Source organism: Notolabrus celidotus, chromosome 6 (genome assembly GCF_009762535.1).
Source record: "Notolabrus celidotus isolate fNotCel1 chromosome 6, fNotCel1.pri, whole genome shotgun sequence".
Taxonomy (NCBI): domain Eukaryota; kingdom Metazoa; phylum Chordata; class Actinopteri; order Labriformes; family Labridae; genus Notolabrus; species Notolabrus celidotus.
In genome coordinates this window covers 12,414,472-12,437,636 of record NC_048277.1, presented here as the reverse complement: position 1 = coordinate 12,437,636, position 23,165 = coordinate 12,414,472, and the positions used below count along the sequence as shown (strand labels likewise).

Here is a 23,165-nt window from a genome sequence, read left to right as displayed (position 1 = left end):
AACCACCTCGACCTCTGAGGTCATCAGGTACTGGTCTGCTTTCAGTCCCTAGAGTCAGAACGAAACATGGTGAAGCAGCGTTTAGTCATTATGCACCATATATCTGGAACACACTCCCTGAAAGCTGTAGGTTCGCTCCAACTCTCACCTCTTTTAAATCAAAGATTAAGACTTGTTTATTTGCCACTGCCTTCCTATCTTAGCTTATTTTAACTCACTTTAAATTAAAAATTTAATGTAATTTTTAATATATTTCTAATTTTCCTTTTCTTTTCTGTTTTATCATATTTGTCATTTTAATTGTGTTCTTTTATGCTTGTCTGAATGTCTCCAATGCTTTTAATGTTTTAATGTAAAGCACATTGAGTTGCCCTCGTGTATGAAATGCGCTATACAAATAAAGTTGCCTTGCCTTGCCTTGCCTATAAATAAGACTTCTATGACATTTGCCAACCTTTCTTAACTCACTTTAAAACTCTAAATGTTGACAAAGTTGATTTTAGTGTGTGTGTGTGTGTGTGTGTGTGTGTGTGTGTGTGTGTGTGTGTGTGTGTGTGTGTGTGTGTGTGTGTGTGTGTGTGTGTGTATATACACATACATAAACTACTTTATTAAAACATCTCCAAACATATATGTATTTTCACAATGCATAAGTACAGCCAAGACTACATGGTTGTACATTCTGTTATATCATATTTATTGATAAAACATTAGTTACATTTTTTAAACTCACCTTCAGATTTCCAAATTTGCAGCTTGAAATAATAGGAACAACCAACCATTGAAATTGTTTTTTAACTAAGTTACTTCAAGCACAGGCAACTTCTTTTAAAGTGTCAGTGTGGAATAAAATAAATGTAGGACTATATAATTCGACATGCTTTCTCGGGTTCGATGGTCATTTTTTGTAGATTGTGCTGAAGTTTGTGTGCGATAAACAGAATGAAAATTTAAACATTACAAATCATCCTGCGTTTCATAAACCTAAAACATGGGCTTGAAAGCTTGTGGATGGCAACACTACAGAATATTCAGTCTCTAAAGTGTTAAGTCCATGAATAAAATATCTGTGAGGAAATAAGTGTGAGGATGTGTTTGCAAAGTTTTATATCTGATGGTAGAAGTTTCTATTCGACTTTACCTTTAATGTGAATAGATACTGTTTAAGGTTTTATGAGGGGTTTTCTTATGCAAATTGCACATAGGCTCCCACGCCCTTCCAGTATAAGCTCAAACATCTTTCAAACGTCTCAGGTTGGTGTGAGAAGACCTGGCTTTTATGACATATTCAGTAAATCCCATGCAGATGTTCTTACAAAGTATTTTCCTGCTGAGTTGATTTTAATTTTGAAAATATTAACTTTTTGCAAACTACTCTACCAAACTGACAGAAAAATATCGAACTGATGTGGATGCTGCTCATTGGATAGATTTACTTCTAATTGTGTTAAAGCGGCACAAAAAGAGACGCGTTGTTTTTGAGAATCTGCAGCAGGCGCTCAGGACTGTATTGCCTTACAAGGACAACATGGACAGTGTATTATTTGTAGATGTGAGCATGATGCTTTATATTCTGTATTTTCCTGTTTATGGGTCAGAGGAGGATTATAACAACTTTACAAGTGCGCACAGCTGGCTGTTGATTACATTAGGGCTTTGGAGCTTTCAGTGGATAAACTCAGAAGTTGCTCTTTTTCTCTGTTTCTCCCTCAGCAGACAGTGATTCATTAGTAAAGTAAAACTAAACTAACATGCAAGCAACAGTGAAGGCCACAGCAAGTCCCATTTCAAATGTTCAAAGAGCAGCGGCTCAGAGGTTCTTTCTATAACACTAATATAACACATTTTGGATGTTACATTAATGCGAGAGCGTTTATCTACAAGCCTGTGCGGCAGACATTTACGCTCAGTGGCTATCAACCTCATATCCAAGTTTTTATTCTAAAGCCTTTAAACGCAATCATGTGTCATATTAAGGGTCAAGAATTCACCAAACTCTGCTTAGCCTCAACATTTCTTTCATCTCTCCCCTTCCAGTAAATTTATATTGTCATCACCTACAGCATTTTCAATAACAACAATAAAAGAGATGCAATTCTTTACTTATCAGTCCAGAAAATGTTGTGTCTAGCTGTTTTTGAATACCAGCAAATTAAAAACGATTAACTATATTAGTCTTCTGTGGGATAGTGATATTGTAAAAATGCTGAGACTTTACTGCAGATGATATATTCACATTTTTTAACAAAGATCCTGAGTGGACCCTTCATTCCATCAATTTTTGAATCCAATTTTAAACATGTTATCTGCTGACATCTTCTGGACAATCAGGGGAATGCTTTAGATAAACATCAAGACTGCTTTGTTCCATGGTAAATCTATAGACAGTCTGACCATCATGTAAAATATTTAAAGAATTGAACTGAAATTAACATATCCCTCATTAATTCAAAACAATAGTCTAAAAATAGAAAACTTTGCTTCTGATGTTAAAAAACATGAAAAATTGAAAATTTTGCTTCAGATGATAAAAAACATGAAAAAGTGAAAATTTTGCTACTGAAGTGAAAAACATGAAATAGTGAAATCTCTCCTTTTGAATTGATAAAACATGAAATAGCGAAAAATTTTGAAACACGCAAAAAAAACCCTTTTGCTTCTGATTTGAAAAAAAAAACATGAAATGTTACATTTTTGATACAGAAGCATGAAAACATGAAAACGTGAAAATTTTCCTTCTGGAGCGAAAAAAAATGAAAAAGTGAAAATTTGCCCTCTGATGTTATAAAACACTGAAAAGTAAATATTTTGCTTCTGATGTTAAAAATCATTTAAAGTGAAAATTTTGCAACTGAAGCAAAAACATTAAACATTAAAAATGTTGCATCGGACACAAAAAAAAAACGAAGAAGTGAAAATTTTGATACTGAAGTGAAAAATCATGAAAAAGTGAAATGTTTGCCTTTGATGCTAAAAAAACATGAAAAAGTGAAAATGTTCCTGTTGATGCGAAAAACAGAAAATTTTGCTTTTGAAGTGAAACAAGATGACAAAGTGAAAATGTTGCCTCTGACACCCAAAAACATTAAAAAGTGAAACTTTTGCTGTTGATGCACAAAAACATGAAAAAGTGAAAAATTTGCTTCTGACACCAAAAAACACGACAAAGTTAAAATTTTGATACAGAAGCAAGAAAACATGAAAAAGTTTAAATTTTGATACTGAAGCAAAAAAACACGAAAGAGTGAAAATGTTCCTTCTGATTAAAAAAAAAACATGAAAAAGTGAAAATTTGCCCTCTGACACCAAAAAACATGAAATAGTAAAGATTTTGCTACAGAAGCAAAAGAACATGAAAAAGTGAAAATTTTGCTAATGCAAAAACAGATGAACATTTTAAAATTTTGCTTCTGACTCCAAAGAAATGAAAAAGTCAAAATCTTGCTACTGAAGCAAAAAAGTATGAAACTGTGAGAATTCTCCTTTTAAATGGATAAAACAAGAAATAGCGAAAAAAAAAATTTAAAAGTTTGATTTAAGTTTTTACTTTTCATGTTTTTTCGCTTCAGAAGCAAATTTTTTTTACTTTTTCCTGTTTTTTCACGTGACTTGACTTTATTAGCTTTCTGAGGCAGAAATTGGTTTAAGGTGTGTTTGATGCTATATCCTTGAAAAATATATATGACAATAGCAATCCTGTTTAAATCTAGACATATATTGAGTCATATGGCCTATTATCAACAAGGCTGATTATTCTGCCCACACTGACCCACAATTTCTTGCAAAATGCAAATCACTTCAATACTCCATACAAAGTTCCATAAGTTCCATAAGTTTGTGATGTCACGTGAACACTATGAATTAGTAGTACTTTCTCATAATTTCAGTAATCATATTATAGATGTTGACATTAAAAAACAACATGATCAAACTTTGAACAAAATGTATTTATTTCAGCTGGATCAGTGTAAAATGTTTACCAGGGAACATGCGCAACTTTGTTTAAAACGAACTTTATATTCTGCGTTTAAAATGTTACATAAAGATGTAGAAAATAGACTCAAGTAGTTTGGCTGCTCTGGAATACACAAGAAGAACTTTGTTTTTTCTCTTTTAACCCCAGGTCCTGTTTCAAACATGACTGAACAGGTGCAGAACGTTTTGGAACAGCATGGTCTTCTCATTTAGACCTCAAGATATGTAGAAAATACTGGAGTTTCCCTTTAACATGGGATTGTGATATCCAACAAGCTGGAGTAACTACAGCAGCTTAACTGTGTGCAAGCATCTTGAACCTAAAGTGGAGTGACCTCAGTCTTGTCAGAGGACAGTTGATTTGAGGATGTTGATGTGTTGTGTGAATTATTTGCCTGCTTAGGAGCAACAAGATACTTCACAGCCCAGCTCACTAATGATTTAGAAACCTTAAGTTGACTTAAACCCTGTAGGGATTTCCCTGATACTTGGTAGGAGTAAGAAAACAACTTTCCATCGCTGTGAACAGTGGAGGCTGTTCTCAAAGCAGTTCCTTTACTTTGACCCTGTTGGTGGCTGCTGCCCTCTTCTGGCTCAGATTCATTCTTAGAGTCAAAAAGCCATGATGGAGGACTTCCACTAATCTGAGCCTTCTCCTCTTCCTCTTCTAAGACGGTCTGATCTTCCACGGAGGGCTCGCTTCTCTTTCTCTTTGCCTTCCTAGGTTTTCTCTCCACAGCTTGCACAATCTCCTCCTCAAAAATCTGGTCATCCTGCTCCAAAGCAATGAGATTTGTTTCCTCTGGTTCAGTGCAGAGCCTGTCTGTGGCCTGAAAAGGGTTTGCCGGTCTGGTAAATGGCTCTGGTGGACTCACAGAGGTTGAAGTTGAAGCACTGACAGTGATGGGGAGGCTGCTTGAGTTTGGAGGATTCTGGTATGGCACGAGGTCGCTCTGCTCTCCTTTGCTGTTTGGCTCTGATGTCTGCTGGAATGGAATCTGTGTGCTGGTAAAGATGGCGACCTGAGGCAGGGCTTCTGTCACGTCAGGGGATGTATCTATGGATGAGGATGTGTCTCCTGGTGGTGGAAAAATGTCCCAAGGGTTGGACAAAGGCTTGATTTCACTTTCATTTAACCTTGTGATCATGTTTTCATCCAATATGTTGTCCTCCACATGTCGTTGTAGGTTCACATTTGCGTCACAATCTACCTGAACAAGTGATGGATCCTCTATCCGCCACTCTGCATCATCAACAGAAGGCTCTGCTGTCTCATGGACTTGTGGTAAATCTCTTGCTTTGTTTTTAGAGGCAGCAGAGAGCCCGCTTGGTGTACTGCTGTCAACATCCAGAGGTGTTTGCAGCTGCTGATAATAATCATCTGGGATACAGAGACAGTTAATGGGCACAGTGAAACATTTCTCTCTCTTATACCGGACCCGGTCAACATCCCAGCCTGTCGTAATGAATGTGTCTTGTTGGGTCAGGGATGAGATGGACGTTGAGGTGGAAGGCAGAGGATTCACAGGATGGCCTCTCACAGTCATAAGCTTCTCTCTAACTTCCTCCTGCACAGCCTGCAGACAGTCATGCTGCCACTCCCCAAGCAGCTCAGTCAGATTTAACCCACACTGGCTCTGGGAGACCTGCACCTCTTGACCCAGCGAGGCCCTCCATGTCACACAGATCTTCTGCCTTACTGAGGGCAACGTTGTACAGCAAGGGGTGCAGTCTTTCACTGGACCTGCTGCAGTTGTAGCTAGCTCTCCTACAGATAGAAAGAATCTGCTTTTAGTCTGCTCAGGAGCAATGTGAAACTGAAGCTTGTAGTCCTGAATGAACACTGTGGCACTGAGCAGACTGTTGAAACTCTCCCGTTCCTCTTTCTCCTGAAGATGCTCCCAGGCAGATGAAGTGAGGATGGCAGGGATCTGAAGCACCCCATCAGACAGAAATAGAAGCCCTGGGGGACCTTCAGAGCCCTGAGTCTGAGCCTGGGACTGAGACATCTGACCCACCCCGATAACATGAGCCTTCAGCCTCCCGCTGGTGCTGCTGCTTCCATCGTGGCTGTATTTCAGGATCAAACTTTCAATCCATGGAGAAAGTTTATTCCGGCCAGTTCGTGCCATATTTGTAGTTTCACACGGTACGTCTCCTGGTGTTCTCCGTTAGGCAAACATGCACGGTGCAAGGTGGTTCCCCAATCAAAACATCATCGCAGGAGCTAGAATTCACAAAAATGAGTTATTAACAATAGGCCATCATACAGACGATTGTTGTGATCAAAATAAGGTAATTTGCTTCCATCACAAGAAGTGTTTTGTTAGTCTTGATTTTGTCTGCCTGTGTTTTATTAGTCTTGATATTGTCTGCCTGTGTTTTGTTAGTCTTGATTTGTCTGCCTGTGTTTTGTTAGTCTTGATTTGTCTGCCTGTGATTTGTTAGTCTTGATTTGTCTGCCTGTTTTGTTAGTCTTGATGTGTCTGCCTGTGATTTGTTAGTCTTGATTTGTCTGCCTGTGTTTTGTAAGTCTTGATTTGTCTGCCTGTGTGTTGTTAGTCTTGATATTGTCTGCCTGTGTTTTGTTAGTCTTGATTCTGTCTGCCTGTGTTTTGTTAGTCTTGATATTGTCTGCCTGTGTTTTGTTAGTCTTGATTCTGTCTGCCTGTGATTTGTTAGTCTTGATTCTGTCTGCCTGTGATTTGTTAGTCTTGATTCTGTCTGCCTGTGTGTTGTAAGTCTTGATTTGTCTGCCTGTGTGTTGTTAGTCTTGATATTGTCTGCCTGTGTTTTGTTTTGTAATTGTCTATCGTTAGATTTGTAGCTGTGAGATTTTAACGTCTTACTGTGTCTGTGTTGTGTAGGTACCTGCCTTGGGACTCAAGTGACATGTAGCATCTGTGTTAAGTCCGCCGCATTTACATTGATGCTCAAGTCAATGTATTAATGTTGATCAATGTGCATTGTCCCAACTCAATAAACAAATCAATGAGATGAAGCCGTTATCTCGTACCGAAGCGCGAAAAACTTACAACGTATGATTACAATCAGTTTTACAGCAATTGGCTTCTTAGCTTAGAGACAACCATGATATCATAACTAACACTGGTAGCAGATTACCTTCATGCAGCAGTAATCCCACGTAGGACATGTTAGTATTTACTTGTGTTCAAAGTTATGGCGGTGACAGTAGTTTCAAGTGACTGAGAGAGAGCAGTGAAATGGCGGAAAGGGGATTTCCTTCAAATTAAAGGCGCACATGTTCATCTACAATCCACACTTGAGCAGAACTTGTGTTTACAAATAAATACTAAGCGGTCTAAATACAATAAAATGATCTATTAATCAGAGTTACTTGAGAGCATACCAAATATACAATATACTCCATGGTCAAAATGAGTATATTGTAAAACGGAAATGCTATTTGGTAGTATTTTCGAGCACTTTATGCTAGCAGGTTTGGTTTTTGGCCCCGTTCCGCTTTGTTTTAATTCTCACTTGTCTGAAATATTTCATTATCCGAACGATTAACACTGAAGCTACTACATTTGACTTAGTTTAAAAAGATAATCTACGTACGTCCTGTTGGTAAAACTAGATTCATACGTGTCACTTAAGGGATTTATTCAGTATTTGTTCGTGTGCAGAGAGCAAACAAAGGTATTGGAACGCTCTTTATGTGCACACTTTCCGCCTAGCTGATGATGCGTTCAAGTACCAAAGGAATTCTACAAATCAACCGGCCTACGTGATAATAACACACAGAAACCAAGCAGTTAAACTATGTTTGATGACGTAGTAATGAGATTTGTATTTATTTTATGTTATTATTTGTAAATGTAACTGTCTATCGTAATTTTGAGTTTTCTAGTTTTCTATGTAGTTAGATATAATCGTGGAAATGTGTATTTACAATAATGTCTATGAACCTGAACGCATATCTTCACGTCCACTTACAACATTCTCGCATGGAGTGATTCATGTTGTTCTAAAAGCAGCTGGTTTAGCCGTGCCCTAAAGAAAACTAGAACACATCTCTTCATTGAAGGTAAGACACTTAAAACAGAATGAAATGGGATATTTTAAATGAAAAACATGACGTAACAAGTTATAACCATTGTAAACACGCACTGCAGAGCTGACGCCTGCCCTCATGTTTTTGTAGCTTTACCCTATTACCAGATATTTCACTTATCAAACTAGAATTCAATGGACTGAGTGTCATTTTCACTGCAGGATTGTTTATAACTTTGCTTGCGACAATTTGTCGTCTTTGTGACAGGTACTGGCGTTTTTCGACGGTTGATTTGCTAATAGCCTTTAGGCTTTAGGCTTTATCCTTTCTATCTTCTCCAAGAGCTTCTCCAAACTTCATGTTCAAACTTGTCAGCTTATGAATCAAGGCTTAAAGTTAGCTACGTTTTCCCTCAATATCCTGTCGTCAGGTAAATGTTAGCAGGCTCTCACTAACCTTTTGACGTTTACTGATGTGAACACAGGTCATTTCTGTTCTCTAGGATATGTTTTAGTAAACAACTAATTGGACAAGTTGCAAACTAAATTTGGAAGCCACGTTTATCAAAATAAATGTCTTGTCTTTGTGCAGACTGAAGCATTTTTTCTTTACATTTGTTCAAATTCAAATTTAGACATGCCCCTTTCTGGATCAAGTGAACCTGGTTCGAAGGTTTCGGACCCCCAACATTCCCAGAAACTCCTCAGGGTCCTTCGAGTCTTCTGGCAGGAGCAAAGTTTCCACGATGCAGTGCTGGTGGTTGATGGAGAGGAGCTCCCGGTCCAGAAAAACATCCTGGCTGCTGCCAGCCCATATGTCAGGTCAGAACATCTGGCAATGACCATTTGCCCTGATCATCCAGCACAGGACAAGGCACACCAGCTGGAGTTTTTATATGTTAAAACAGCACCAATGTGTCTTTTCACAATTGATATAATGCAGCATATATATTTAATTTTCATGCTTTATGTGTTATCTTGTGTCGATGATTTTATATCAGGACCAAGCTGAACTACAATCCTCCAAAGGAAGATGGGTCTACATACAGAATTGAGCTGCAGGGGGTCTCCATGTCCATAATGAAACAGATCTTGGACTACATCTTCAGTGGTGAAGTGAGTGTGGAGGCTTTATGTATTCCTGGGCCTTATTCTTACATACAAAAAGTGTTGTTGTTGTTATAGTCGATTGCACCATCGCCTTCAGAGAAAATGTGCTAAATCATAGTATATCCACTGAAAGTGCCTTTGTTTGAAACCAAAAGCCTCTCATTGTTATTCTAAGTGTCTGAAATAGGATTGTCACAGTAATGGCCCTTTTTTTTGTTAAGCAAAGATCCTTTTTGAAACCAGAAACACCTGTTCCATCACTCTCTGTTGAGCCACCAGGCTGTGTGGACAATCTTTTACCTTGCAGAACCTAGGAGCTGCTGGTCTGCTGCCGCCTAATCCGGTAGTGAGTTACTTTGGTATTTCAAAGGGTTATCTGCGATCTGATGCAAAAGCACAAACTAATCAGTCGTGGCCTAAGTAGATCAGCAACTCAAAGGTCCTCCAAGGTAGAATCTGTGTTTTCTCAGTGGAGTTTTGAGGTTTTAAAGAGAAAGTGATTCAATGTCTGTTTTAAGTAGAAAACAACAAACAGATCCCCATTGTCTAAAAAGCTCTATGACCGAATCTATCAATCTGAGGCTCTAAGTGGCTCTCTCACTGGACATGCTATGATTCTGCACATTTGCCCTAGCAGATCACTGCAGACATCACTGTCTTGAAGAGGCTGTCTGTAGCGATCTGCAGAACCAATTTTAATAGTTTCCTATTTGTTATTCAGGCCATGCTATATATCTAATCTAGGGGATCAGGTTTTAAAACCAAAAATGCCTTTTAAAAATGTCAGTTTGTTAGATTGTTGAACATCATTTCTGACTAATCTATACATCTTCTTAAGAAAAATCACTACAAAATTTGCTTCACATACTGTGTTTTTCTGTCCTTCCCACACAGATCACTTTAAGTGAAGAAACCATTCAGGACATGGTGCAGGCGTCCGATCTGCTCCTCATGATAGACCTCAAGTCTCTGTGCTGCCAGTTCTTAGAGAGCTGCATCACTGCAGAGAACTGCATCGGCATCCGCCTCTTCTCTCTGCACTATTGCCTCTACCACGTACACTACGCTGCCACCGAGTTCCTGCAGACACATTTTGGTGATGTGGCGCACACTGAGGAGTTCAGGGAGCTGCCTCCGAACCGGCTCTGCGAGGTGCTGGCCATGGAGAAGCTGAATGTGGGCAACGAGAAGCACGTGCTGGAGGCTGTGGTGCGATGGTTGGCTCATGACCCAGAGGATCGCAAGGTGGGTGATGCTCAATTTAAGGTTCAGTGTATCTATTTTGCAGAAATGACCAACAGCTGATGATGAGTTCTATAAATGAAGTGGAGAAAGTGTGGAAAAATGATGCTTTGGAGTTTTCAGGGCAGTTTTGCAAATCAAGTTGGTTGACATTTAAACATTTTTAAAGAAATGTGTGACAAATAATGGAATAAATACATAACTAGGAAAAACAGTCAATAAATGAATAGATATAATAAAGAGGAAATTATAAAGAGAAATAAACAAAAGAATAAAGGAACGTTTAAACATTCATGGAAACAAAAATTAAAGCATAGAAGAACTAAATCAAATAATACATTTTATTTCTGGGCGCCTTTCAGGACACGCAAGGTCACCTTACAAATGTAACAATAATAAAAACACAATATGTTAGAAAAAGGCACTTGATAAAACAAACACTATACAATATGATAAGAACACAATGAACGGAGGGTGAAATGCAATAAAAAGGTATATATGTGAGGAGTTTACAGAGAATATGCTGTTCTAAAAAGGTTGGTTTTTACCATTAAAAATGTAATCAACTTCTGTCTTTACTTTGTTGCCACATGACCTCTGAAGAAATTATGATGGATTAGGGATTGTATCAGTTGCAGCAAGTTTACTTACAGCAGCACAGTAAACACATCAGACCAGCTAAATGAAGCATGTTAGGCTTTAAGCTAGTATGAAACTCACAGACATGAACTGTATGTCTGCTTATTAGATATTGTATATCCACTCACTGCTACAATTTAAACTTGAAGATTACTTGAATCCTGCTTCGAGCCTCTTTTAAATTACAATAAGCTTTGCAGGTTTTTGTATTGGCTCATTAGTTCTTGTCTGCAGCTGTAACATGTAAACACCTCAGGACAATGGGGGTCTCCAGTCTCTGGCACACTCTCAGGCTGCTATCTTGTATTGTTTCCAAAAAGAACCCACAAAATTAGTGTAACGCCGTCTTTATTTTCAGGTCCACATGAAGGAAGTGATGTCGGCAGTGTGGCTGCAGGGCCTGGACGTGAGCTACCTGAGGGAGCAGGTAAAGAACTGGATACATTTGCTCTACAGTGTACCAACACAATATAACATTATGTTAAGTCCAGTCTTTAAATCCACTGCTCTATTGAAGCAGAAACTCTGCTGGATGTCTCACTAACTTCATTGTGTGCTGCATTGTATCCCATCAGACCATGGGGGAGCCTCTAATGCGGGAGGTGATCCGAGATTACTGTCAGTCAGTGCTGAGCGATGGTCAGCTGCAGGGGGAGGCTCTGCTTGCGGCCTTCAAACCCAGAGGTTACTCAGAGTGTATTGTTATTGCTGGAGGAGAGGATCGCAAGTGAGTCATTGATTCCTGTTTGTGTTTTATGATGCTATTTATCACCACGCAGAGTTAAGTGTGTCATGGGAGTGCTTTAAAATCAGGCCTAGACTCCACTAAAGTTTAGAGGCAAACCCTTAGCAGTTAAATTAACATATGTATTAAGATATTAAATACATCAAGTATCAGCCGCTTCAGTACTCATCTATCGGAACATCCATTGAAGATGAAGTTATGTTTGTTTAAGACACCTCAACAACAGAGGAAATAATGGCACTCAAGACAGTCAGAGGAAGAGGATAAGCTAGTGTTGAGTTTACTCACAGACTCACTTTGCTCACATCCTGCCTGGTCTGTTGTTTTGTCCTACACAGAAACAAGAAGCCGACTGCAGTGACACGCTGCATGTGTCCACTCTACGATACCAACAGACAGTCCTGGATTGAGCTGCAGCCAATGAGTGTTGCTCGCATCTGCCATGGGGTGGTCGCTGCTGGTTAGTGCAAATATCCTCACTACAACTGATGTGATGCACAACTCTAACTTTTGACTTGTTTCTCAGGAGCTAACGGGTAATTAGGGTAAAAGTAGATTTTGAAGTTTTGCAAACCCTTTAAACCTGTTATGTAGTTGTTGGGGTTTTTTGTAGCCTTTTCACAATTCTTATTTAAATATAGGGTTTAAATGATTTGCAAACCATCATGTTCTGTTTAATTGACATTTTAAACAGCTGTCCCACTTTTAGAATTAGGTTTGTATATTTTATTTTAGCTACAGCAAGTTTTGAAAATGCTCCGGTTATGCTTGGGTTAGCAGCCAGACAGGTCGCTTTGATCCTAACATATGTAAGGCTATTTAAAAAGGTTTAAAAATACTGTAACCCCCCCCCTTACAAATGTTCCTGTGTGTCACCAGTGAAAACAGCTTGTCCAGCAAATGTGTGAGTGGGTAATAACATTTGTTTTCCTGTCTGTTAGAGGGTTTTCTGTTTGTGATTGGTGGGGTAGATGAACACAACACAGTTCTGGACAGTGGAGAGAAATATGACCCTGAAAACAACACATGGAGCCCGATATTACCCATGCTTCAGGTAAATCTACTCTCTTTCTCATCACTCTGGATTTGAAAGCCTCCATCATTCTGGTTTTCTGGTATATAAACATTAAAATTATTTGAAAATCTAACTTTTTGCTGGTAAAATGATTTTTTGGAAAGTCACTCCTTAAGCCATGTTGCAAAATATACACTGGCTTTTTAGTCATTTCACCTCATGGCCACTAGGTGTCAGCAGTGCTGTAATTCAGGGTCAATAAACCTTTGTTGGCAGCTGAGATGGATGTTACACAGACTACACAACCTTGGTCTGCTACTTTCATTTTAAAGAGAAAATTGATGTCTTATACATTACATGTTAATTGTTGTTGATCACTCTTAAGGTTCCTGTAGAATAATAGGAATGACATTCAAACAAAAAACTGCAAAGAAAAGTCTGTAAGTATTTGTTTATAATTTTACCAGACCACATCAAACCAACTCACTGACAGCTTGACCTACAAGAAATAGCCAAAATATGATGGGAAAAGAATAAGAAATAAGTAGTGGTTAAAAAGTAACACTATATAAAAATGATACATATCAGATCAAATAAACGATGCAAAATATAATTAATATAAATACAAAGATTGAATACATTTTTCTATTTATACATAGATTAAAAAAACCAAATGCATGTGAAAAAAATGTTTTTCTAATTTGTTAAGTTTCTACTAATTCTTCATATATTTATATTTACAGATAAACTGCTTTCATGTTCTTACATTGATTTTACTGTTCTTTTACAGATGTGTTCTTATTTATGGCATTTTACACGCGTTTAAAAAAAATCTAAATATAACATATCATTTGATCATTCTAGAAGATACTCGATCTTTGTTTATGTCTGTCTTAAATGCAAATCAAAAACACTGTCACTGATAAAAGCAAAGTAATATGAAAACAAATAAATATAAAACAAAACTAATAAAATTGTATTATTTTTTTAAAGTCTGATTCAGGGTTTTATGATTTCAAGATGTGGTGCCGGACCTCTCCTGAGTTTCTTTTAGTCATTTAAACTCCATTATGTCTTGTTTTGTTTGTACTCTACATTTTTAAACTTTTATTATCATAAAACCCTGGGCAGTATGTTGTAAAGAGTGGAGCTCATAGTCTTTGCTGTACTCAAGCTGTGATTCAATTTTTTTAAAAATACATAAAAAGAACACATTGGATTAAAGAGCTCATGTGTATTTGAACGCTGCTTTGGTTCAATCATTTCATTGATGTTTGTAGGCTCGTCAGAACTTCGGTGTGGTGGAGCTGGACGGTCTGATCTACGTTCTGGGAGGAGAAAATGAAGAGACAGAGCTGACCACTGTCGAAGTGTTTGACCCTCACAGCAACACCTGGAAACTGACGACAAGTATGACCATGATCCGCAAGGTAACAACACACAAACAAGTTTCACATTCACAGAGTAGCACTATAAAACGAATGACCCGGCCATGTCTTTGCCACTCCACAGTTGTAACTTATATCTCCTCTGTTGTATTGAAAATTGAATTCTTTTCATAACTGACCATAGCATGCAGGTTGTTTTAGTACTCATTCTCAGTCTGTGCTGAGTTGTAGTTTATGGCAAAGGGATCTGTAAACAGAGTCACAAAAACGAGTGAAAAGAAGAACATTTATTTGCAAATATTTTGATAATCTATAAATTGTTTTGGTGATTTTTCAAGCAAAAATGTTAAATGTCGAATATTTAATGGACTAAGATTCCTAAAAGTAAGGGTTTGCTGCTCTTGGTCATTTTGTGAGTTAGAGTTGGTTTTGAACGGTTGTTGTGACAAAGAAAAGAGTTGTGAGGAGCAATTTTACATCATTCTGACATTTTCTTGACAAAATGATAAACTTAAATAATAATAAGGTTAATCTATAACAAAATTAGAATTAAACATGTTCCTCCTCAAAGTCTAAATAAAGGAGACGTAGAGACCTGAAATTGCTAAGTACAGAATGTCATTGATGTTTCAGGTTACTAACATGAAATAAATATTTCCTGCCTCCTATGTCTTGCCTTTTTTCGTCTAGGCAGCTTTAAAAACACATAATAATAATGTACTACAAAGTTGTCCAGAAGGATCACAGGGCCATGACACCTCTTGTCCAGATTTTGCCATTCATGTGACCCAACTTTAACCACATAAATCCTTTTTCACAGTGAACTTCTCCCCTCATCCTGCGATGAGTAAAGTTGTGTTTGTCTTCTGTTTTAGGTGGGCTGCTACGCAACCATGAATAAGAAGATCTATGCCATGGGAGGAGGCTCCTACGGGAAACTGTTTGATTCAGTCGAATGTTTTGATCCCAAAACGCAGCAATGGACAGGCCTCTGTCCTCTGAAAGAGAGAAGGTAAACACTTTGTGCGATTGTGTAAGCTTTGTGGTTTGAGCAAAAGAACGAGGAACTACAATGTTCGCATGGTCTCATTTTAATGTCTCATCTTCTCTTTTTTTTCTTCATTTGAGACAATTATGTCACTTAATAAACTTAAAACTTCTGTCTTTAATACCACTGTTTTGTCTGTACTGAAAACATAAAGCCAACAAGGCTGCATTGTAGCTCACAGTTTGGTTTCAACCCTCCTCTCTTGTCCCCACAGTCATATTGACACCTAAATTTTGCTGCAGATGCAGTGGTTATAACTGAAGATCTTGAGTCATACATTGAACATTAGTCATGCTGAACTTGTGAACATGAAGACAAATTCAACATTGAGTCTCTCTATCTGATATATTGATTTATGATGCAGAGATCTTGGTAACACAATGAATGAGGGGTTAAAATGGTGAATGTGTTGCACTTGTTTTGGCTTCATTCTTCTGACACTCAAGGCCCTACAAGCCTTATACTCCATAACACACATTCAGAAGGACACACAGTGTTACCACTGAACCATCAAAGGTTATATTAGATTTTGAACATAGATAAAGGAGAAAACAACAATTTACAAATGTATTGAAGTGATGTTGTACTTTGAAGAGAACTTAGTGTATAAGAAGAGGAAGTATCCAAACACTAAGGTTTCCATTGTGACACATACACAAATGTTGCTCCTAATTTGCTCTTAATGGGTCTATAATAAACAACTTAATGACTTAAAACTTGCTGTTCATACCATAACAAGTTATAAAAAAGTTAACTAAGGAAGGAAATCAGTTTAAAAGTCACATTTTTAAGCTCTTTGTAGATCGACTTGTGTAAATCAAATTTCTTTGTGCAGCCTGTGGAGTTTTTTGTTGCTTGCAGCCAGAAAAAAGCTTGATAATTCCCTGTTAATTTTCCTGCCAGGTTCGGTTCAGTGGCATGTGGTGTTGGTCAGGAGCTCTATGTGTTTGGTGGAGTAAGAAGCCAAGAGAACGAAAACGCCGAGCAAAGACAGATGATGACCTGCAAGTCTGAGTTCTACCATGACGAGATGAGGAGGTCAGTGTGGAAACAACAGCTGCTTCTGAGTGTTTTTTTTAAATGGCAATTTTGGGTTGTTATTAGATTGTGTAAATGCATTATCATCACTCCTTTTGTCTGTGTTTACCCTCTTTAAATTTTGACCCTTGAAACTGCAGTCCAGACCACATCTTACCACAAGGACCATTTGATAGCGTTAACCGTAGCCCCTGATCTTCATTAGCTTCATTAGAGTTACTGAAAGGGGTTTTATTCCCCATTGGCTCCCCTCAAGGTACCAGAGAGTGACCTCTTGTTTTTCAGGCAACTACAACATACAGCTCTTTGGAGAATCCTGAATGCAAAACAAATGTTCTTTATCAGATTTTGTTTGTTGAAAACCCAAGGACATCAACCAAAAAATAGTGTGGAATGAAATTTAGTATCATACGTGTTTATGTGTCCCTGTCAGTGACAGTTTAGACAGCAGGTATTATGTTCGACATTTTAGATTTGTCTCTTTGTTTTTATGAAGTAGATCCATCAGGAAATATTTCAGAGAATACCTGCGGAATTAGCAAAATCTCCACATTGTTGATGTGACCTGCGACTTTCAGTCTGTCTAGTTCTTGTGAATACAAAACATGGTCTAAATAGGTTCATATTATTCATACTTTCATTGCTAGTTAAGTTTTATACCTTCTCACTGGCGTATTCTTTAAAGGTACATTGTGTAGAAATGGTCAAATCTAACCATATTTAGTGGTCAGATCGTAGATTGAAACGCTCCCTCGCTCACCTCCCACACCAGGGAAATTCCAGAAGCAATGGTGGCCTTTAAGGACAAGAAGCTCCTGAGTGGATGTCAAGTTTTTACAGTCCAAAACTTCCATCAGTACAAAGAGTTCAAAAACCGCTATTCATTTTCTTGTTCTGCTTTCTTCTTCTTTTTCTTTTTCCTCTTCTTCTTCAAACCACTGTTTTTTTGGCAGCCACCCACTAAATACAAAAAATGCATATGGCACTTACCAGTTTGCCCATTCTAAGCTACTGTAGAAACATTGTGGTGCAATATGGTGGCCTCAGTGACCCGCAGAGAAAAAATGCTTTTTCTCGGTTAACAAAAACAGAACATTTTTTGTACTTGGTCTAAGTGAAACATACTTACGACTATTATGTTCCATTTTGACCGTGTCTCTTCTTCATGCTGCCAAATTTGACACACTGTATCTTTAAAAACAGTTTAGGCCTCGTGATTATTTCAAAATAACTTCACAAATCTGTCACATAGGATGAAATAATGACTTGATGACATTATTACCAAAAAGGTCAACTGTAAATGCCATTGTGATATTAAAATGTTCTGATAAAACCCTTCTGCTGAGCATTAGTCCTGCCCCATTTATATGAGGGGAACACTTCAGGAATTCACGCAGGGAGTTTCTTCATCTTGACCCAAATAACTGAACCCTTAGATGAACTGATAAAATCTGGGGACAAAAGACAGATTAGACCTCTTGTACATCTGGATTTAGCAAATGCTTACTCCCAGTATGCCTAGAGGGAATCTTATTACACCTAATTTACTATTATTTTTATTTTTATTTTTATTATCAGTATTGTTATTGTTGTCTTATTTTCGTTGTTTTATATGGTTTGTGTAGGTGGATGTTCCTGGATGACCAGAGTTTGTGCATTCATACCAGCTCATCCTTTGTTTACGGTGCTGTGCCCATTGGAGCCAGTATCTATGTGGTGGGAGACCTGGATACAGGTCAGTGAATGGAATCCTAACAAAAAGAAAAAGAGTTCTAACTACGTGACAATAGTATCAGTATTTGAGTGTGTAAGTTTGCTGTTTCTTGTGTTTACAGGAACAACCTTTGACTACATTCGCGAGTTTCGGCGCAGCACCGGGACGTGGTATCGCACTAGGCCCATGTTACCCACTGATCTCTCCAAAACATCCTGCGCCGCCCTGCGCCTTGCTAACTGTCGCCTGTTCCGCCTTCAGCTGAGCCAGGGCATGTTCAGGATCAGACTATGACTTGAACCCTAGCCAGGCCCGGTATCACTCTGTACTCCTTCACTTTGCACACTGGTTGTTGTGTCTACCAGCTGCCTGGGTTTAGAGATTAGATGAACACTAAAGCATTGTAGGTGTTAGACTGTTCAGATTAAGAGCGTCTGTTTACAGTTAACGCTCAAGACGGAAACACAGTTTATCTAAACATGTTTTTAACATTATGAGTTTTAACAGGAGTTTTTTAATATAAAACTTAATTTTTTTTTTTTTTATTTAAAAAGAAAAAAAAAACGTTTTTTCCTTTCGTTTTATTGACATTTATTTTTAATATGTACTGATGATCAATGGCTTTATGAGGGATTTAAGACTTGATAACTACAACATTATCACATGAGGGATTATGACGAACACTGCAGAGGATCTACTGTGTTGTATTTTTGCTGTTCAGGATGTATTGTAGAGGTGAACTCTTCATTTTTATGTCCAAAATTAGACCAACTGTTCACACTTGAGTGGAGGTGAAGAGAAATGTTTAAGTTGCATTAATCCTCTGTGAGAAGAGGGACTTTGGTTAAGTCCCTAAGAATCAGAGAGCAAGGGGATAAGTCACAACTTTAAAATGAAGAGAAATGGTCTTTACAAGAAACATACAATACCTCTTTTCTTTACTGCTACTCTCTTTGGTTACTGACCAGGCAATGCATCTACAAATGAAGGGAAAAGCTCACACACTGCACAGTAGCACTGATCTTAGTGGATTGCCCTCCATACTGTGCACATGGATATATTTACACCATAGGCACAGTCTGCATCTGCTTATCCAGTACAGAGTTTCAGCTGAAATCTTAAACAACTGTCATCCACCTGTGTCTACAAGAAGCCATGCAATGAGCTCTGTCAGTGCGTTTAATTTGGAGCTTATTGCAAAACAGATGAAGTTACATCAGCTGCCTTATTCCATATCACTTCATGTGGAGTTCTGTTTGGTAGGTTTGAAGGTATTGAGCATATAAGCAGTGGCTTTGAGAAAAATGTGTCTTCAATTTTTGACTATCTGAAATTTGTGCAGACATTCGAGAGTGTCCTGTAAAGAGAAAAAAAATCAGTCATATCAGCAAACGTCAACAATCAGTTTTATTGAAAGTATCATAGAAAGGACTCTGTGTCTGTAGGAATTATTCCTCTTGTTATATGTGAGCAAAGAGGCTTAAAGGCGTAATGTTTTGATGAAAGCACAAAGTCTACCGAGGTAAGAAGATGGTGGATTTATAGCTCAACAAAACACCAGACTTTAACTCTTTAAGCTGCCTCCCTGAAACAGGCTGTGGATTTATGATTGTAAGCAGTGCTTAAAGAAAGTCATTCTAAATTAAAGCTTCACTGTCCCTCGCTCTAAGTTACTGAACTATGAAACTTAACTAGACATCAGATAAGAAAACATTAAGATAGATGATGTGGTTCAGCTGACAGGGGCAGCACATGAAACACCTACATGTGTTGATTCAGAGGGTGATCAAAATAGAATTTATTATTAGTGTTAACGACTTGTCTTGTTTTGGTTTTGGTTGCCAGAGCTCTCATTTTGACTGCATGTCTGTGGATGTTTGACTATATTTTTTCTCACATTTATTGCTGCAGTCATAGACGGATTAGAATCACACCAAGTGGAAGGATGTACAAAGTCCCATCATGGTCACATTATACCTCTGTTTAGCCCATGTTTGTTCCTTCTCCCTCTTAGCTATGCAAGAAAATAATGACAGAAAGTGTAGAAAGCAAGTAACTCAAGTAGTAGAAGATAAAAGTAACATCAAACTAAATAACAATTTTCCCTGAATGCATCATATTAAGTGAATGTTTGCACACTTGGCCACAAGCGCTTTACACGATAGTCACTTTTTGTCACTGGCCGAGCTGTGCAGGCTCAGCCTGGTCAGAAATAGACCTCTATGTGAGTGTCACTCTAAAGTTGCAGGATGTGTTTGCTGCCTCTGTGACCTCTGACCTGGCTTTCCAGTCAGAACACTTTTGGCATCTCCTGACCCCGTTTGTTCTATGTGAGTTACAGCTGCTGCTGTCTGTCCTCTGCTCAGGGCAGTAGCCGCACAGCAGACACATACTCAGTCTCACTCTTGTCATGCATCTTAAACACGTCAAAACACTGAGGGGGCTCAAAGTGAGGTATGAACAGTAATCTTGAAACACTTAAACTTGAGATAATCCTACAATTTTGATAAAATGCTGTGTGATTTCATTTTCTTGTGCCTCAAACTAGAAAAAGAAATGCATTAGAAGCAGTTGGACTCTGTAATATGTCACGTCTCATAACTATGGAGGCAAGAAAGCTTGAGACATACAATCACACAGTTTGGGGTTTTAATCTGAGCAAACAGAACAAAAAAACAAGAAAAGACAGAGGGTTTTATAACTTGAAACAGAAACAGTGTCATGTTGTACAAGCTGAACTGAAGGTTGATCCTCAGTTTAAACGTTAAGTCAACCTTGACTTAAACATTGTGACTGCTTGATTCAACAATAGACATTTAACATTCACATACACTGTTTCCACTCAGTCTACATCTGTTCTTTCATCCAACAACATCTCATTAGTTCATCAAAGATCAATTATTGACTGTTGGACCGAGATGAACTTATTTTAAAGTGAAAACAGACAATTATGATCATTCATCAGTGGAAACCACTAATCTTTCATACTTTTAAAATGTTTTTTGCTGAAGTGAGCTCCTTAAAGATGAAAGGGAATTCCATTATTTTCAGACATGGATCAGAATGACTAATAGATACAAAGAGTTTTGTTATTACACAAGTAGACTGCTTATGCTAGCGGTCATAAGTCTGTTTGTAATGGCTATAACTTATGACAGACAACAAAGGGCCCGATCAAAGTGCGTTCACAAAAAGTGCTTATATACTTTCCCCCCAAAATGATTTCCTTTTTTAACTGGAACCAGCTGTTAAATTTCCCTCTTCAAATTCATCGTACTACATTACAAAGACAGTTCTTTTACCTCCCAAAATCTGGGAGTTGCTGTTCTTCTGCTGCCTTTATTGATCAATCCATAAGCATGAAGAGTCCCTGATGTATGTCTTGTTTGATATGATCCAAGTCTTGTCTCCTGAGGCTCCTGAAAGCTTGCCCAAATGAGTGGAAGTCGCCCCTCAGTTGTGATTTCAGGCCTTTTGCTGAGGTTTTCTAGCCCTGAGCAGATCTCTGCTCCACAGCTAGCTTGACCTGTTTAGTCGTGGCAGCAATCATCGTCTGATTCAGGTGTGACAGGTGTGTCTTTTATTTTGCCTTTCTCTGTATTTTTTGGAGTTCTTACTCCAAGACTTCTGACCTTTCTGCCTTTTGTCCCCACTTATTTCAGCAATTTTGTTATTTTATCCTTTAAATGTTGACTTAATTGGTTTTCCAGGTCAGATGACGCCCTACAACCTAATTTTTCATTGTCTGAACAGAAGCCCAATCAATTAGTTATTTAGATCCAAATAAATAAAAGGGAGATGTATATTATATTATATTATATTTGTTGCCTACTAGTGCTCTTTAAAAGCAGAAAGTGAAAGTAGCACTCAAATCCTTTAAGTTATTGAGAATAACTGTAAAACACAATGACAGGCATGTGAGCTGTCATGAGTCTGAAGAGATGTGATCAGTGACAGGAAACATCTTCACAGTATGACTGTGGGGAAAAAAATTCTACTGGTTGTTTCGATACTAAAGCCCAGTTTCTGTCCGTCATATAACTAGTGTAATACTGACTCCAACTGAGCTGATACAACAGGTCAACTCAAGCTTTTTCTTTAATGCTGTACAAATAGCTGAAACAGGCTTTATGTGGATAATGATAAACTAAGTGATCTTTATGTGTACAGTATTATAAATATATGTAAAAGTCATCATAGCTGCAGCCACACTCAAATCATTTCCTATACACTGCGTTCAAAATGTGATGACTCACAGGCTGAAATATAGGATTTCCTGAAGTCTTACAAGGCCACAGAACTGATCAGCTGAGAGCTGACTGTGAATAACGTGCTTCCTTATTTCTGCACAGAAACTTAACATTCCATTGCATCGCATCATTTACAGTAAATACTACAGTAAGTTTCTGAGCCGCTTGGTATTGTAAACAACATTAGCTCTTACGTGTAAACATCTCATGACCGTCTGTGTTGTGATTGGTAGAATCAGAGGAAATACTTAGAAGGGAAAAATACAAAGCGTCTAACTGAAAGTAACCATTAAGCTTTTACCAAAGTTGTGACAGAAGGGGATTCAAACTACATTTCAGTTTGTACTTTTCATACTGATGCATGAGGAAGTTTTGTAACATGTTGCCCATAAGTGTCATTCATTTACGTCAAATGAATTAAAACACCAAAATGGTCAACTTTGTGTCTCAACTTTTGTTTCTGTCTCTGTTTGTAGCTTGTTCTGAGTGCATACTTTGGTTTATGACTAAGACAAAGATTCGTAACTCGTAACATTAAATTTAATCTAAACTTCTGAGTTATAACAAAATTCAACCCTTTTTTGTAGTTCCACTTTAGCTTAATTTCTCAAGCCCATGGGCATAGGTGGCCACCAGAGGGGTATACTAAGAAGCTGGATTTGCGGTTCTCGAGGTAACTTTAGGGTTAACTCTGGATTTTCAGCACTACGACGGAGGTTCACTCCTTACACGCGTAGATCACCAACAGAGTTTTAACAGTTATTATAATCAGACATATCTGCACTAAATGATGAGAATTAAGATGTAATTTGTGCATTCACTCTGTGTTTTTGTCTTATCTCAGTTCTTCTCTCATGTTTGAAACACAGATATGTTGATGTTAGTCTGGATTATGTGTTTAACTTCTTCATATTTTTCTTATATCAGTGCTCTAAGTTTGAAAAGTATGTCCATGTGCTGACGACAGATTGTCCGTATCTGTGA

At 38.0% G+C, this 23,165-nt stretch overlaps 2 protein-coding genes across 5 annotated transcripts; one reads left to right on the top strand and one right to left on the bottom strand.

Annotated features, from left to right (window-relative positions):
- Positions 1-3,926: 3,926 nt before the first annotated feature.
- Positions 3,927-7,392, bottom strand: acd (ACD shelterin complex subunit and telomerase recruitment factor). 3 transcript variants are annotated; one of them, XM_034684729.1, is made up of 2 exons: positions 7,099-7,392; positions 3,927-6,202 (listed from the first exon to the last, which is right to left on the bottom strand). In XM_034684729.1, the coding sequence occupies exon 2, from the start codon at positions 6,105-6,107 to the stop codon at positions 4,296-4,298; it is 1,812 nt and encodes a 603-aa protein (XP_034540620.1). In that variant the 5' UTR covers positions 6,108-6,202; positions 7,099-7,392; the 3' UTR covers positions 3,927-4,295. The 3 variants fall into 3 exon arrangements, with proteins under 3 accessions (XP_034540620.1, XP_034540622.1, XP_034540621.1); XM_034684731.1 differs by having other exon boundaries at positions 7,011-7,378; XM_034684730.1 differs by lacking the exon at positions 7,099-7,392 and adding an exon at positions 6,851-6,970.
- A 501-nt stretch (positions 7,393-7,893) lies between these two features.
- Positions 7,894-22,619, top strand: gan (gigaxonin). Of its 2 annotated transcripts, none has more exons than XM_034684728.1 (13): positions 7,894-8,026; positions 8,628-8,814; positions 8,994-9,108; positions 9,997-10,347; positions 11,342-11,410; positions 11,559-11,710; positions 12,067-12,188; positions 12,670-12,782; positions 14,024-14,173; positions 15,007-15,143; positions 16,083-16,217; positions 17,843-17,952; positions 18,053-22,619. In XM_034684728.1, exons 2-13 carry the CDS (start codon positions 8,630-8,632, stop codon positions 18,223-18,225), a joined length of 1,812 nt encoding a protein of 603 aa, XP_034540619.1. In that variant the 5' UTR covers positions 7,894-8,026; positions 8,628-8,629; the 3' UTR covers positions 18,226-22,619. The 2 variants fall into 2 exon arrangements, with proteins under 2 accessions (XP_034540619.1, XP_034540618.1); XM_034684727.1 differs by lacking the exon at positions 7,894-8,026 and adding an exon at positions 8,230-8,423.
- The last annotated feature ends 546 nt before the right edge of the window (positions 22,620-23,165 follow it).

Bases quoted from the DNA above. Each gene is read 5' to 3' on its own strand.
- acd (XM_034684729.1), bottom strand. From the start codon at position 6,107: ATGGCACGAACTGGCCGGAATAAACTTTCTCCATGGATTGAAAGTTTG.
- gan (XM_034684727.1), top strand. From the start codon at position 8,372: ATGAATCAAGGCTTAAAGTTAGCTACGTTTTCCCTCAATATCCTGTCG. The intron at 8,815-8,993 runs GTCAGAACATCT...ATTTTATATCAG, and splicing joins GCTGCCAGCCCATATGTCAG to GACCAAGCTGAACTACAATC. The intron at 11,711-12,066 runs GTGAGTCATTGA...TGTCCTACACAG, and splicing joins GCTGGAGGAGAGGATCGCAA to AAACAAGAAGCCGACTGCAG.